Source organism: Zonotrichia albicollis, chromosome 10, assembly GCF_047830755.1.
Source record: "Zonotrichia albicollis isolate bZonAlb1 chromosome 10, bZonAlb1.hap1, whole genome shotgun sequence".
NCBI classification, from domain to species: Eukaryota; Metazoa; Chordata; class Aves; order Passeriformes; family Passerellidae; genus Zonotrichia; species Zonotrichia albicollis.
The window spans coordinates 21,415,746-21,431,796 of NC_133828.1; the positions used below are offsets into that span (position 1 = coordinate 21,415,746).

General features: G+C 49.3%; 1 protein-coding gene across 6 annotated transcripts in view; it reads right to left on the reverse strand.

Moving 5' to 3' along the window:
* Window positions 1–16,051, reverse strand: part of NRP2 (neuropilin 2) — an 88,519-nt gene that overhangs the window by 7,731 nt on the left and 64,737 nt on the right. For 2 of the 6 annotated variants that reach the window (XM_005484146.3, XM_005484145.3), the window contains exons 14-15: window positions 15,179–15,275; window positions 12,728–12,748 (exon numbers count right to left, since the gene is read on the reverse strand). In XM_005484146.3, the coding sequence (XP_005484203.2) occupies window positions 12,728–12,748; window positions 15,179–15,275 (118 nt within the window). Of the gene's footprint in view, window positions 1–3,820; window positions 6,711–12,706; window positions 12,749–15,178; window positions 15,276–16,051 lie in introns of those variants that run through there. The other 4 variants (XM_026791638.2, XM_026791637.2, XM_005484147.4 and 1 more) reach the window with 3 other exon arrangements.

Sequence of the window (16,051 nt, forward strand, 5' to 3'; positions counted from 1 at the left end):
ATATCAAACTTGCAGTAATTTCCAGCTCTTTTTATTGCCGGCCTAGACCACTCTGGCACAGGATAGCCTGGCCTGGAGAGCACCCAGGATGCATTCCCACCATCCCTGTGCTCCTGCTCCCCACTTTCTGCAGGGGTCCACAAGCTCTGGGGCTGAAAGCCGTGCACCAAGTGATGGGTGCTTTGTGTGCTCTGCTCCTTACAGTCTTTCATTCCCAGTAATATCTGTGGCTGTGCCTGCTGGGACAGAAAAAGCAGAGTGTGTAGGAGGAAGAAAAACAAATTGCTGGTTTTGGGGAAATAAGCAGCACATGGTTGTTTCCCCACTGTGGAAAGGACTCGAGGGTAGCCAGCTACACGCTCACCCCTCTCTCCTGCTGCTACAACATCCCTCTTGGCCAGTGCTGTCCTGCCCAGTGAAGGGAGCGTAGGAGGTACATTGCTGCTCTGCTGCCAAACAAGTGCCCGTGAGGGTCTGAAACATGAAATACAGCCAAAGCTAGGAAAACGGGGTCAGAAATTGACATTTCCCAGTCTTGGCATAATGAGACAGAGCCCCGGCTCTGCTCTCATCCTTGCTTTTCTCCCTTTGCTCATTCCCAGTCCTTTTCTCTCCACAGCAATAGTGCGACTCCAACACACATCACTTTGTTTTGACACGGCGGAGCAGCCGCCGTGGCCTCGCCTTGACACCGCTCTGCTTGGCGCGGCGCAGCGCTGCTCCTCTGGCTGGGAGCCCCGGGCTGGGGGTGGCACCTCCTCCCACCCTCGGCAAATGGAGAGGCACTGCTCACAGCAGCGGCAGCACGGGCTCCGAGCAGAAACACTCCCTCTGAATCCCCCACTGCTCTATTTCCAGCTGAAAATCCACCTCACTTCTCTCTTTCCCACTCCTCCAGAAACACAGGACTACTTTAGTTTACAGAAGGGATAAATCCCTGCCAAATTTCAAATTAAAACAGTGCTTTGGCTACAGTTGAGCATTAAAGAAAGCAAACAAGCTGCCACTCCCTGGCCTGGCCTCCCTCTGCAGTGCAGGAACTGCTGGACCTTATTCTCAGATTGCCTTGGGGCTGCTCTGGTGATGGCCAACTGTGCACACCTCAGACCACCACAAAATCATTGTCAAACTAGGGGGCATGGATGACCTCTTGCAATCCTTGAGCTTCCCATATGAAGATAAGGTGGGAAAGTATGGCTGGGCAGCTGAAGACTCCCCACCAAAAGCACTTGGAGACATGGAGCCAGGTTGGGTGTTTGGTGTGGAGGTGGCCCATGAGCAGGCAGCTATTTCCAGCCCTGGTGCTGCCCCTCCGTTTGTGGCACCTGGCCCTGCTGCACGCACCCAAAATGAGTACCCTGCCAACCCTCCCTGCAGCAGACACATCCCCCGTTGCAGCCTGACCCCTTCTCCAGCCCTGCTTTTGCACCTCTCCTCAGCAGCGGCACCAGGCCAAGGAAACGGTGGTGGCATGTGTGTGTATGGTGTGACTGTGGCATTACACAGTGTAATCCTCTCCCTCTCCCCCTCTCAGCCCTGGAGAGCCCAGGTAAGGAGCTGCCATGCAAGTTCTGTGCTCTGCGCTACCCCAAACCAAGCATCTCCTTGGCCAAGGGCGGCACTGGGCCCTGCTGCCACGGAGCTGGGGGAGAAGCTGGCAGCCCTGTGGCATCCTGGTATGTTTATCACCCTGCCCGTTGTTGCTGTTTGTTTTTACAGTGCAGTGGCTAACAACACGATGCCTCAAGCTGGCAGTCACGCCTGCAGTCTCTGCTGAGAGCCGCCAAAGCCTCTGATGGAGGAGCTGTGGCGGAAAGCCAAGCGGCTATCCAAGCTCGCCTCGGGGCCTCGCCTGCTGTCTGCACGCCCCACTCTGCCCCTGACACGGGCTAAGTGGGGGCTGGCCCTGGTAAAGTCAGCAGGTTTTCACAGGGTTTCTAGAGGGACAAAAATCCAAACACAGCCCCACCTACAGCCTGGTTTCTACCTTGTTCCCTTGCAAGTGGCAGCAGAGGTGTTTCCACCAGGCCTGGAAAAGCCAACCTCGCCCCCACAGCCCGGGGACAAGCAGCTCTGGGGACCCTGTGCCAAGTGCCATCCTGCAGGTGCCTGCCCTGGCAGGAGGCTGACCCGACTGTGTGGCTGGTGACTGAGCTCTGCAGCCTGCTCCTGCCCGATCAGCCGTCTCAGGCACGCTGACATTGCCAAGGCACAGCACCGCCTTTCCCACGGCACCCTTTGCTTTGCCAGGTCAGTGCTCCCTCTCTCACATCCCCCTTAGGCACTGGCTGTGCCCCAGTGCTTACAGAGAGCGCCCATGCACCCCCTTCTGCTCCTTCAGCACAACACCAACTGCAGAGATAAGATAAAAAGATTGACACCATCACAGCACATACCACTAGGGAGCCATGCCCAAAGCCTCCTGTGACGCACAGGACACAATGCTGTCCCCTGAAAAACAGAGCCCCCACTGCTCCCCCAAAAAGTTTTCCTTTTTTTTAGGTAGACACTTAAATGCCTGAAGTTACTGGCAGAAGAGTTTGCATCAAAATCACACTAAGCTGTATTTATTTCCCTAAACAAAGCATGCTAATTTTAGCTGCTTTCTTCCCTAGGATGTGCTGCAGCCTGAGCAGCACCCAACTCTCCGGCCAATCTGTCTGTGGCGCACATACGGAATAATTAATCCTGAATGATTTCTCCCTTTTCGTCTGTTTACTTAACAGAATTTTTTTCTTCCTTGTTGGGAAGCCATCAGTCAGTCTCTCCCTCCCTGTTTTTCACATGTGCATATTTGTTTTGAATTTTGCTTGAGCAGTCGCTGAAGTGTACAAAATGCAAATTACAAGTGTAATTTGCTTTGCTGTACAATTACAGGGAAAAAAAAGCCCTCTCCCAAAAAAGCAGCATGGGTACTCAGCTTTGCTTGTGTTTGAATAGCCAGTGTGAGGGATCACATTTGAATTATTTTTTTGTTGATGGCCTGAATTCCTAGTAAAGTCAGGAAGTTTCGTTGCAAAGCTGAGCTTTATGCCAGGGTAAAGAATATGAGAGAAGGAAAATAAAGAGGGAAGGAAAAACCTCTCAAACTTGCAGCAAAATATATTTCACATGAAATGTGATGCTGCTGACTCCGCTGAAGGGGTAAAGGGTGTACTTAGGGAAGATGGGAAGCAAAACTGCTGCAGCAGAGGTCCCTGTAACAAGCTGGGAGGACACAGGTGGAGGGAAAGCAGGGACCTACACCTGTCCAAACACTCGCGTACAGGTCCCCTGCACAGTCTGGCACGTTGAAACAGGGACTGCACAGAAGAGGAAAGGAAAGCATTGCTGCTTTCATTATTAATTTTGCTAATGGCTTGCCCATTTTTTGCTGAGCTCAGGGAGAGAGCATGTGGCCCAGCTGAGCTGGCAGCCAGGCCAGCCCCAGGGGCCCTGCAAAGTCGGATGTCCTGTCTCCAGGGGCCCCAGCTGGAGAAATTCTGTGTAATCACACTGAGCAATTTAGCACTTAGGCAACGCTGGTGAAATCCCCAAACAATCCCAAGAGTCAGTCCAGCCTCCCAAAACTCCCATAAGGCCTGGTACAAATGTAATGGATCTAAAAGCTGCTATTAATGGCCTGATCCTGAGTGCAGTGAGGCAGGGAGCCCACAGCATCTGGGCTGCTGGGAGCTGGGTCTGCATGCAGCAGGAACTGGAGCTCCACTTGGCTAAAAGCAATAGCCCTGATGCTCCAAAGAGTTTTGGAACTCTGCTTTGTTTCAACCCACAGCATTCTCATTAGCAAAGAAAGAAGAAGAAAGAAAAACCCCAGATATTTGTATAAAAATATCATCATTTTATTACATTCCACACAATACATCTTCAAAGAATTTCAAATTTCCACAAGATATTTTTCACACACAGGCAACTGGGCAATGCTGGGGATGTCAGGGCTCAAGGAGCAGGGGAGAACTGGGAGTAAAAATCTCGAAGTGACCTTCTGTTTTGTCTTTGGTGATTTTGGTTTAAAAGACAGGGTGCCACATTCTCCTCTCTGACACACCAATGTACACTTGCTAAGTCTGTGGGGGTGAACCTGGTCAAAGTGAAATCGTCTGAACTAGGGAGACTGAGCTGACTTTGGAAACGGGACAATATCATCTGCTGACATGGCTTGGGCTGACCTGAAAGTAAGCACACGCCAGTATTTCACATCTGTTTTAATTTGCAGCTGACTGAGGGGGATAGGAATCCACATCCCAAACCAGATGCACTGCGACACCAGTGCTGTGTGATGAGGAGGCTCACACTGAAAGCACCCTTACCCTGGAGACCCTCTCCAGGGACCTTTCAATGGCACTGCCTTCCAGGTGGCATGAGCTCCCTGGGTCTGTTCTGGCCCTGTGGGACAGGCATGTCCCTGCTGCTCTCCAAAACCTTGTGGGAGCCAGGCCCAGGTGCCATGCGCACCCACCACGCCTAATGTGCTCACTATGGCACATCACCCTGGGCTTTTCTGCACTCCTTGCTTGTTTCAGCCACTTGCTGCTGCAGCTGAGAGGATCCCACTGAAATCTGCTGTGAAACCAGCACAGGGAACTGAAACTGGCTGCACAAAATTAAGGCAAGGATGGGGATAGAGTGACACCCCCATTGACAGAGATCCCCTTGGGATAGGGCTGTGCTGCAACAGGGGCCAATACCACTTCAGCACAGTTTGTATTTTTACTTTTTTTCCCAGACCAAAAGGCAGCTCAAGACTGCAGAGAAGTTAACAGAGCTGCTCATCTTGATTCATTTAATGCAATATTAATGGGCAAAAGAGGGATGGGCACTAGCAAGTTTAGAAGGGGGGAGGGAATCTGATCAGTCATCACAAATGGACACAAACAAGATGGAGAACCTTGCTCACTGGAGGTACTTTTTTTTTGCCTGCAAACAGATTAGGGTTAAAAATTCAAACCACTTTTGCATGTCATCATTCAGTAATTTATATAAGGCATTTCCACTACAATACACTGGGCCATTCAACAGTCAGAGGCCTGTGGAGGCTCCTCCTTGCCTCCCCAGTTAAAGCAGCAGCAATAGCTGGGCCCCCCAGGTGCACTGGCTGGGCTTGGCTTGCTAGATGTTACTGGTGCTCTAAGAAGCAGAACATTAGCAAACGCAAAACTGACATTCTAGAAAGTCAACGGGCAATTTTAATGATTCAGCAGCTACGGATTGGGCAGAAGGAAAAAAATCAAACCCAGAAAAGGGAACTATACTTCTCCCTTGAACATTTCTAGCAGAAAGACAAGGAGGAGCCCTCTCCCCCTTCCCTGTGTAAAAGCAAAACCATCAGCACGCAACGTGAGGATACTTATTAAATAAATAAACCTTCAATTCTCAAGAAACTACAGTATTTAGCATCCACTAAGACCTGCTGAAGTCTACGTGTTACCCTAAGGCTGGCTTTAACAGATACAAACAAAACATTCATTATGAGCTTCTCTGATATAAGGCAACTTTAAATAGATTCACTTGCAGGTGGGGGAAGAGGAGGGCTTCCCCTCCCTCTTCCAAACAATGGCTGTGTTTTCATGTTGGCTGCAGAAAGAATAAAATGGAGAGATCTCTTGCTTTTTGAATGTCTATGGACCTCTCTGGATTCTTCTAGCCACCTGAGGCGGACATACCTACTGTCCAGCCTGGCCTTTCCTCAATTTGCACCCAAGACATTAACACTATCAAACAAGAAACCCAGCCAAAGCTAGATAAGGCAACAAAAAAGCATTGCTCTCTTCCCCAGGTAAACAAATCAGGGCATTCACCATAAACATGTCCCAGACCTTCCAGAGAGGAGGTGGGAAAATTACCAACAACAAAAACAAAAATAAAAGCATTCCCTGTGCAAGTAGAAGCAACAACAAGCAAATTAAAAAGGGGCTGTTTCTAAATATACATTCAGTCAGCCAGACACACACAGTCCCATGCACACTCACACACGCAGGTTTAGCACATGCACACGAGCCTCACACACGCTTCCAGGCTCACCATCAGGTTCCCTTGCAGGTTGCCTACGGGGATGAGAAAAAAATCCCAAAACCCAAAGAAGCTGACCAACAACAAAAAAAAAGCAACTCCCCAAACAAACACAACAAAACAAAATAAACCCCCACCTGACACCCCAAGTATCTTTGAAAAGTAATAGAAAGGGAGCGTTCACTTTTGAAGTGAAGGGGCGGTGTGTCTCTTCTGGCGATCCAAGATGCAGCATTAGTTTAGAGTTTGTAAAAGATCTGGGGAGGGTTGGGAGACAGAGAAGGGATGGAGATATCTAAGAGTTCACACGTATGCTAGGTAAGGAAAAAAGTGCAAAACTGAGGCAACGTATTTGAAGTCTTAGTTTCTGTCTGTCTGTCTGTTTTGTGTTTTGTTTGCTTTCTCGTTCCTGTTCGGCTCTCAGCAGCGCAAGTTGGGGTCTTGCTCTAGTTTTATGGTTAGGGTGGGCTCCACGGCCACAGGGGCCCCGTTGGCATAGTGGGAGGTTTTGTAGGTGATGGAGTGATCACTCTTCTTGGCCGCATAGCGGAACCGGTGGTAGTGGAGCACAAGGGCCAGTGCGACGGAGACCAGCACCACAACAGCACCTCCGGCGGCAATAACGTAATACCAGTAGGCTGGGATGGGCTGCACTGACACCGTGTCCACTGTGGGCTCGGTCCCTGGCAGGAGGGTTGCCCCTGGGGAGGAGACACAGAACAGGGTTGCTAGGTGGGAGGCATGCAGACGCACAAAAAGAAACACACATGCTTTCAAGAGTACAGCACGGAGCAACACGAGGTCCCACAGCCGCCTCCAGATACAGGGCGTGCTCCTAGGGGAGGGCACAGCCTGGCATTTGCTGAGCCCACATTTCCAAGGGCCTTTCCCTTCCCTTTTAATTAATCAGGCTGTCTGGAACGCAATACAAATTCCATATGGACTATTATTACTGTTAATTTTGGCATCAATGAATGTTTTTTTCCCTTCTTTATTTTGGCCATCTCCAGATCAGCCACCTGGTTTTGTCTCTACATGGCAGATGTTGTCAAGCAGTGACAAAACACATCATGTTCGTAATTGGAAGTAAAGCATAATCTCAGATGGCCAAGGAAGTTACCACAGGAGACTGGGAAAGAGATTACAGGGAGAAGGATTTGTCATTCTTACTGCAAAGACAGAGAAGAAGTTCTCTGTCTGAAAGTGCTCTGCACACAGGTCTAGTCTCACTAGGTGCCCCATTCACAGACCTAAACAGATTACCTTACTATTTCTTGAAGCAGGAAGGGATGGTAATAATTATTAACAGGGCATGGGCTGCAAAATTCAACCCAATATTCAGACAAGAAGCTCATGGTCTCTGCAGCTTCAGCAAGCCAGGACTATGGCTTCATGCTGATAAAGCACCACACCTCGGGAGGGCTGGAGAAGCACCTGGCTCCCCTGAACTCACGGGCAGGCTGTGCCCACACTCAGCCCACCCACGGCCAGCCCTTCCTGCTCTTGCAGCTGTGGCGTGTTGCAGGGCAGGGCTGCCGGGCTGCCGTCCCTGGCTGGGTCACTCGGGGACATCCTGCCCTCATCTGTGGCTCAGGGGGCACTGGCAGTGCCCACGGCAGGACCGCTCCGCTCTGTGCTGCTGCTGCTCACGCTGCTCCCGGGGGCAGGAGCAGCAGTGCAGAGCTCTGCACCTCCCCGGCAGTGCTCCTGGGTGGGAAAGAGCTGCAAATAACTAGGGAGGGATGTATTTTTGCACCACGTTTATTTACTGGTTACTTCAAGGGGGCTGCAGTCCCCAGGGAAATTCTCAGGAGGGTTTGCTCTGCTGCTGGACACATTGAGCCCCCCTTCCTGTGCTCACCCTCTGCTCCTGCCCTGGCTGGCTAGTGGGGAGCAGCCCCCTGGCTCGGTGCTGGCCTGCAGAACTTTGGGGGCTCCTGGGTTTGGGGTCAGCACATTGTTGAGCTCTGTGCTAACTAAACTCCAGCTTGGTTTCCTGAGCAGGCTTGGAGGACGCCAAGGGGAAAATACAAAACAGTGCAGGATGCGCTCAGCTTTGCCAGCAGCAAGGGCATCTTGCAGCACAGCCTCTGCCCTCCCCTGCAAACACTGCCTAACAGCAGAGTCACTGGCTGGAAATTTGGGATGGCAACAGCTTTGCAGCTAGTGGCACAGGAGATGAGGCAAAATGATGGTTCCTCTGCCACTCACAAGGCTTTTCTCCTGTCCCCATTCCTCAAAAACTGGACACAGGGACTAAAATCAAGAATGAGTGGTGCACCCAGATGAATAGCTACAACAACAACAACAAAAAAAGACCCACCTCAAAAGCTAGAAAAAACCACACAAGCAAGACAAATCCTGCTTTTATAGAGCAGGAGGCTGGGAACCACCCACATATTTGTCATTGTAGGCAAGGAACTCGGATGTCTCAGGAGAAGCCTCACTGCAGATATGCTGCTCTCAACCTGTCTCACTCCAGCTGCCCCTCGCCATCAGGAGTGGGGGTGGCCCTGTCCCTCCTGCCCCCCAAAAGCACCTGCAGAAGGGGCATAGAGGCTGGGCTGTGTGTTGAGGATGGCAAAGGTAGGGAGCAGGCAGCCCTCTGACCTCCTTCCCTAACTCCATTGGGCATGCTGGTTTGGGGAATGAAAGCAGCACATCCCTATGCCTCTCCAGCAGCTGCTGCCCCTCACGTGTCTGCATGGGGGTGGCAATGTGGGACATCCCATGGGGGCTGCTGCCAGCTCCCTGGGAGGCTGAGCATGTTCAATGATGCCTTGAGCCTCACTGATAACCCCTCACTGTCCCTCTCCACAGATCCAGCTGGCTGAGCTGGCCCAGACCTGAACGTGACCCAGCACCATCCCCAATGGATCAGCAACGCCTCTCCTGTGCCTGACAGCATGGGGGTGCTGGGCTGACCCCCAGGGAAGCCCCCAGGGGCTGCTTGCTGCATAGAGGCCACTTGTGTTTACACTTGGTGACAGTCTCTGCTTACATAGCACCTTGTTTCAGTGAGAGATTTACAAACAAACAGCTTCTCACAGCACTGATATGCACCAGGTCCCATGGTGGGAGCTGGGATGGGGAGAGGGGCAGGTGTCAGGGGTGACAACAGCCCCTGAGTCTCAAGAGAGCGGGAGGAAGGCTTCCTCCTGATGGCTGTACATTGCCCAGTGGAAGGCTGAGTGTGCAAAGGGTGGGTCTGGCCAAAGAGGAGCACGTGCCACAGTGCCCAGCCTGCAGCCCTTGCCCCCTCCCTGTGCATCTCTGCCTGCCTGGGGATGGAGGGAAGCAGTATGACATACTGCAGATGGTCCTGCTTGTGGGAAAGATCCCTTGGGGAACTCAAGCTGGCTGCAGCTTCAGGACAGCCCCTGCTTGGCCCTGACCCACTCCAGATGTCCCAGCCAGGGCTTCAAGCATGAGGGTGGTGTAGAGCCCTTCCTCAACCCCCGTTTCCGCACCGCATGGTCCTGCTGAGGAGATAGCAGAAGTCTGGAGAGTTCATTTAGCAACTGAAGTCATTAAGGAATCACACTCAGTTGTCTCTAAGCCCTAATGAAGCCAATTCCCAACATTAATGATTGTTCTTCCTTACATTGCCAGACACTAAATATAGCTGCCCATCCACTCAACACACAGAGCTGATGTTATCTGCTCTGTTTTTACTGGCTCTGCTGCTCTCTGGAAGTTTTCTGTTATATTAGTGGAAAAGTTCACTGCTCAGGGAGATGGAAAAAAACAATCCATCTTCTTAACTTAATAATTTTTCCACTCCCCTTTGCCTTCTGCCACACACACACTTGCCCTTACTCATTTATTCACTAGTGCTCTCATCTTAATAAAGAACTGCCTCCTGCTGTTGCTGTCAAGTTTGTGGCTGCTGTGTTTATGGCACAGCTTGGAACACCAGTCAGTGGAAACCTGATTTAATCCCTAGAGGGTGGATATTTTATGTGGTTGTGCTGCTGGTCCTCACACCTTCAACCTGGCCAGGTACTGCCCCATTCTCTTTCCAGTAGGGAACGCTCTATAGGGACTAGTTTTGGAGTTTTGCACTGAGAATCAAAACCCAAAGAAGGAAAAGCAATAGTCATCTGGGAAAGAAAAATGAGAAAATCCTTTCCAGAAAGCTGCCTGGAGGGCTGCCTGCCTTGCCCTGCCACTGCTCATATTCCTTCCTGAAGTCACTGACATTAACTGCTGTGGACAAGCAACACAGCTGGACTTTTTGTAGATGACACAGATGAAAGCAAGTATTACACTCATCTAATCTGAATGCCACAAAACCAGTGTCAGTCTCAACCCCATAACTGCTACCTGTCATTGCTCCAGGGAGATATCTCTATCTTGACTTTAGGATACTGGCAGGGAGAGAATCCACCAGTCCCAAAAGCAAATTCTCCCCGTGGTTCTTCTCCATGGTTTTTCTCCATGCATTATTTGGAATATATCTCTTATTTTTCACCTGGTATTTATCTAATTCCTTTCTTCCAGACACTTGTTGTACCCTTTCTTTGAGGGTGGAACACATCAATGCTCAAATGCAGTACAGTTGAAGCACACTTTCTTGGTCCTGTAAGATCCCGACCTAATAGGTGAAACATCTTCCACCTACACAAATTCTCTTCTTATTATTTGCTTTGTGATCCTGGAGCCTGTAAGGTGCATATTTTCAGCTTTGCTTCCAGGCCAGGAGAGGAAGGATTTGCTATTATATTTAATGGCATCTGACTTTTTTAGCTCATCATGTAATTGCAGGAGTGGGGGCTATAGAACATCTCAGTAATACATGCATAGTTTTTTCTCTCCAGCTCCATTTTCTTCTCCAGCCAGGGACTTCTTTCCGTCATTTTACCCTCCCCTTCTGTTGGGCATGTCTGTCTCTCCCTCATTTTAATTATCATGTAATTGTCTCCAGTCTCCACTTCTCCATCTTTTCCCTCTGCACTTCACTTTTCCCCAGGTCAGTGCATCCCTCTGTGCCATCTATTCCTGCCTGTCATCCAGGGGAACCTTTTCAACCTTTTGCTGCAATTGCAATTGCTGCCCTGTTACAACCAATGCTAGGATGTCCTTGAGGGAGCCAGGAATGGGCAGAAGCTGTTGGAACAAGCTGGCAAGTTCCAGGGGGAAGGAGAGGTGTGTCTGTAACAGCATCTGCCTGTAGTGCTCGGGTACCTCACTGTTTCTCCCCAGCCAGTGTGCCCTGGGGAATATGATGGGGAAGTGGAGGCGCTCGGGCAGCAGGGCAGGGGCAAAGGGGAAGACAAGCAATGCGAATCAGCAGGACTTTAGGATAGGCTTTAGAATAGAATGTGAGGACCCAGAGAGAGGTTCACACTGTAACAAGTCTCAAAAGACAAGGATGGTGTTTGTAAAATAGATACCAGACCAGGCCTAAGAGAATACAGAGCAATGGTGGAAGTCATGAATGGTAGTGAGGCTTTAACTGCCACCTGAGAATATCACAGCAGCTTTTCAGTAGCACCACAAGCCTGAATATCAGATAAACAAGCCTATAAACAAGCAGAACTGAATTCCTAGTTGTTACAGTATGGGTGTGACTGTAAAACATGGTGTTAGACCCTGCACTTGTCCCTCACGTTGGTAACACTTCACAGCCTGAATCCCTGGGGACAGTCGTGCATGTCCCTTCAGTCTCGGCGCCTACTTTGCCATCTCTCCCAATGCACACACCCAGGAGAGACAGCTCTGCCCACATGGAAATGCAGCTGCTTCTAGGATGCAGTCCAGCCATATCTTACAATTCACCAGCACAGTACAGACATCATGTCCCAGTGAAAGCAAAGGGCATGTTGATTCAATTGACAAAACAACTCTCAAAATTAAGGGGAGCTCCAAGTTTGCTCTTCATCACAACACAACCCCCAGACATATTCCTGAAGAGGTAGGCAGGAAAACAAAATCCAAATTTAAAAAACATGTAAACCCTTCAGACTAAACTGATGTCTGCAAAAGTAGATAGTTCTTCCCACCCCAGAGCAAGACAAACAGCACCCCCCGAAAAGAGAGAGGCAGTTCCTTGGAGTTCCTCACCTTTTCTCCTACCCTGCAGGTTTGATCAGAGAAGTGTTGGTTTCTGTTCTCCAGGCTAGTATTAAGCTGTTAAATGTACCATTTTCACCTTGTTTTCCTTTTATTCACTGTCACCTTCAGAGCTTCTGACAGCAGTTTGCTCTCTCACTTATACCTCCCAACTCCCTTCCCCTTCCAACCAGACTTACCCCACCCTCCTTTGCCAGCACTGAACATGCCACTGCCAGAGCTTCTGAGAACTAGAGAACCACCTTCCCTCACAACAATGTGAATTACTGCCACCAGATTTCACTTAACTAGCTACTCTTTTTTCAATTTAAGTCAGTTGAAAACTACTCTACTCTTCAGCCTTCCCAGGCTTAGCTGCTCTTCAGGAGCTAAGTGCTTCTCATGATGGCAGGTTTCCTAAAACTACTCAGTCCCAAGACGGGGGACTTGCCTGCTTGCCTGTTTTCTGTCACCTAGCAGAAGTCAGAGGATGCCATCTCCTGCTGCTGTGGTGGGGGAGGTTTAGTACACGCCATTTCAGTGCTCAGAACATTTGCTGTTTGTACAAGCACACACATTGCTTTCCTTCGATGTAAAAGCCCATGCCAGCAGAACAAAACCACCGAGAGGAGTGCAGTTTTACCTGGAAAGTAGGAGTTCTCACCTGGGAAAGCTGTGATGGGTTCTGCAGAGGAAAAACAAAAGCTCATGTTAGAGAGGGGAGTATTACACACCAAGCCCCCAGTTCACCTCCCCATTGATTTGTAGCAGCTGAGTGAAGCAGGCTCCCACAGGAGCCACTCGCTGGGAACAGCACAGGGAGCCAGTCAACCTCAGCCAGCAGTGTGAGAAACCTGGCCCCAGCTGGGGACCAAACTGACACAAAAAGCTTTGACTCAAACACACTTCAGAGGAAAATATGTCTGAGATTGAGGGTCATTTGTATTCAGCCTGGCTGGCCTGAGTCATCCAATGACAAAGCCTCACCTGGCCCAGTGATGAAACCCTGCAACCCCCTAAATTTCCAAAAGTGGTTTTGGTTTCTGGCTCAGCTCTGGCACTGTTTCTCACACGGGAACTGTGTGAATTCTGGGCAGTGATGCCCTGCTCCTCTCTATCTCACAGTGACAAGAAACAAAGGCAAGTGATAGTTTTCCTTCTTTCAAGATACTTTGAAGATGTAATCTATTACAAATTACTGGATCTGAAAAGCAATAATCGGTACTTACTACTGATTACTTTCTTGCAGAAGTAATAGACTTCTGATTATTTTTAGATTACTTCTGCATTATGCCTGTGAGTCACAGAAGCAGACTCTGGCTCTACTGAGTTCTATGAAATCATCATTTGGGTTCAAAATGCGAATGACACATTTGTCAAAGGAAAAAATTATTGTGACTTATTAGCATTCTTTCATGCTAAAAAGGAATCAGATTACTTCCAAGGATTATATTTGCAAAAACAGTAGCCTGTGCTGGAGTCAGCTATTCTCATGGCTCTGAAAGAAAGAGAGCAGCATGGTATTGCTACCATTTCATAATTATTTTGGTGAAACTGGAAATGACCCCTAAGTTATGTTAAAGTTTGCAGTGGGAACCCTTTGCTGGAAATGATCTGAAACAATCCTTATGGGTTTTAAGATCCACATTCAACTTCCTAGACAGGGTAAAAATAATTTTGTGTAGCAGTTAGGTGTGTTTTTTGGGCTGAAAATGCTTGAAGCGTCATAATTTATTAATGCTTTTGATTTTGAAACATTAAGCTTTAGGTTCATGAGGCCCAAGATAAAATAAGACTGGAGCTAGGTGAATTGCTGAGCTCCAAAGAAGTTAGATAGGAAATACTATTAGTGTTAATCATGGGTCTTGCTTCTCTTTAATGCCATAGAAGGCAAGAGATTAAAACACCACTGTCAAGCCTTAAATACCGGGAATTTGACATCTGAAGTATTAGCTCCTTTGACAGATGGGAGACCAGCAGAGTTCAAAGCATCAAAGAAACGGGGACTGACGGTGCTTAAGAGCCTCTCTGGGGCACTCCTAGTCCTCTGTTTTATTATCGGTGCTGGTTTCTGCACCATCTTTACCCTCACCTGCCCGCATAGGGGGCAAGCAATGTAAGCAGCTCTTCCCAAGCATGGTTTGTCTGGTGCTTCCTCCCCTGAGAAACACCCCTTGGGACAGAGTGTTTGTCCTGTTTGGGTTAGGAGGCACTAGGATCATCCCTTGGTGGGCTGAGGAGAGCAGCTTCACTGAATGGGGCCTTTCAAAGCCCAAAAGGGAGACAGGCTCTTCCCCGCTTTTTCCATTGCTACAGGATGGGTCAGAGTTCCTAGTGAAACATGCTTCTCCCAGGACGTGCACTAGAGCAGGACCTCACTGCTCTGGGCAGGTCTCAGCACAGATCCCACTATTTAGATACTGCTGGTCCCATGCTCAGCTGGGATACCTCTAAATACACACCCAAGCAGGATGTGGTGTGTACAGCCAGAGCCATCAGTGTGATTGCATGGATATGCTAGAGGAAAAGTGCAGGCAATGGCTCCACCTGCAAACTGCTGAAACACACTTTTTTGCTCCTTTTTTTTTCCCCAAGTCCTTTCTTTTTTTACCTGGCTTTTGGCCTGGTTTGGGAAATGGTGAATTCTAGGGCAAAAATTTCCTTTGTTATTCTGTTAACATTGCTGTAAAACCTCTCTGCAGTTTTTTTTTTTTTTTTTCTTATTAGAGAAGACTCCTTTTGAACTCGTTGGCCCCTCTAAGTGTGTAATACTGACTGACAGCAGGCTTCTTTTGTTCAGCACTTTCCTTTTAAATTTAGTGTATGTCCTTATCACACAGAATAGTCCTCAGTAACCCTCAGCTGCTCTTTCAGCTTTGCGTGGCAGAGACATGTGCTTCCTTCTCCTCACACCAACGCAGGCAGAGCCCTGTCCCCCAGAGGCTGAGTCGCCCTCCTTTCTTTCATGGGCAATCAAAGTGCCAGCGGAGATCCAGAAGCTGCTGCTAACCCGGCCAGGGGAGGTGTGGCCCACTGACAGCGTGCAAGCCAAGGCTCTGCAGCCTGAGCCGCCCCCTCCGTCCCTGCCTGCCCCCGGGCGGGATGCAGCACGTACCCATACAGTTCTCCAGCGGGATGTCGGTGCCCAGCCGGATGTCATCCAGGGCCAGCTCTCCCGAGTGGCCGTTGCGGATGAATCCCTCAAACACGATCTGTGGGAAATCACAACAGAAATGTCAGCGCTAAGTTGGGCTCTTCCCAGCTTAGAGCCACCTACGGAGAGTGGCTGCTGCTCCCAGAGGAAAGGGTGGGAAATTGCTCCAGGCTTTCCCAACAGACCTGTGGATCACCTGACACTAGTCCTGCTTTCTTGCTCTGCCTCTGCCAGCCCTTTCCCAGGGAAAGCTGCTGTGCCTGGACAGGTTCAACAGAGACATCTTTGCCTGGCCTGGCAGCTCTTGGCTTGCAATTTTTTCAGTTAAATGCCTCTCATAAGGAATAAAGACTCAGTGAACCCCCCTAGCCCTTGCACAGTGGCATAACTCTGAGTTACTGCAGCAGCAGCTTTGGCCCATGGTATTAACTGAGCTATGATCACAAAAAGGAAGGGAAGGACACAAAATGCACAGCTACATTAACTGTAAAGTGCTGTTCCCATCAACATTACATAAGAAGTATTGAAATGTCAGAGGAGAAGGGTCAGCTTATTCCTACTTAATCACAGGCAAAATATATTTACAAAAATAAGTAGAGTTGTTAGCTCTAAGAACTGCTGAGTGGAGACACTTGCAATATTTACATAATGACGCCATTATACACATGCTGGTATATTCACGTTTAGCACAAAAAGTAGTCAGCCAGTGCCCATCATTCTTATCTGTAGGCATATTGTGTTTTCTGGTATTTTATTGAAAAGCCAAACCCATACAAGCAAACAAGTCAGACAGCTCCAGTGCAAAGCTTTAGCTTTATATCCCCCTGCCTACTC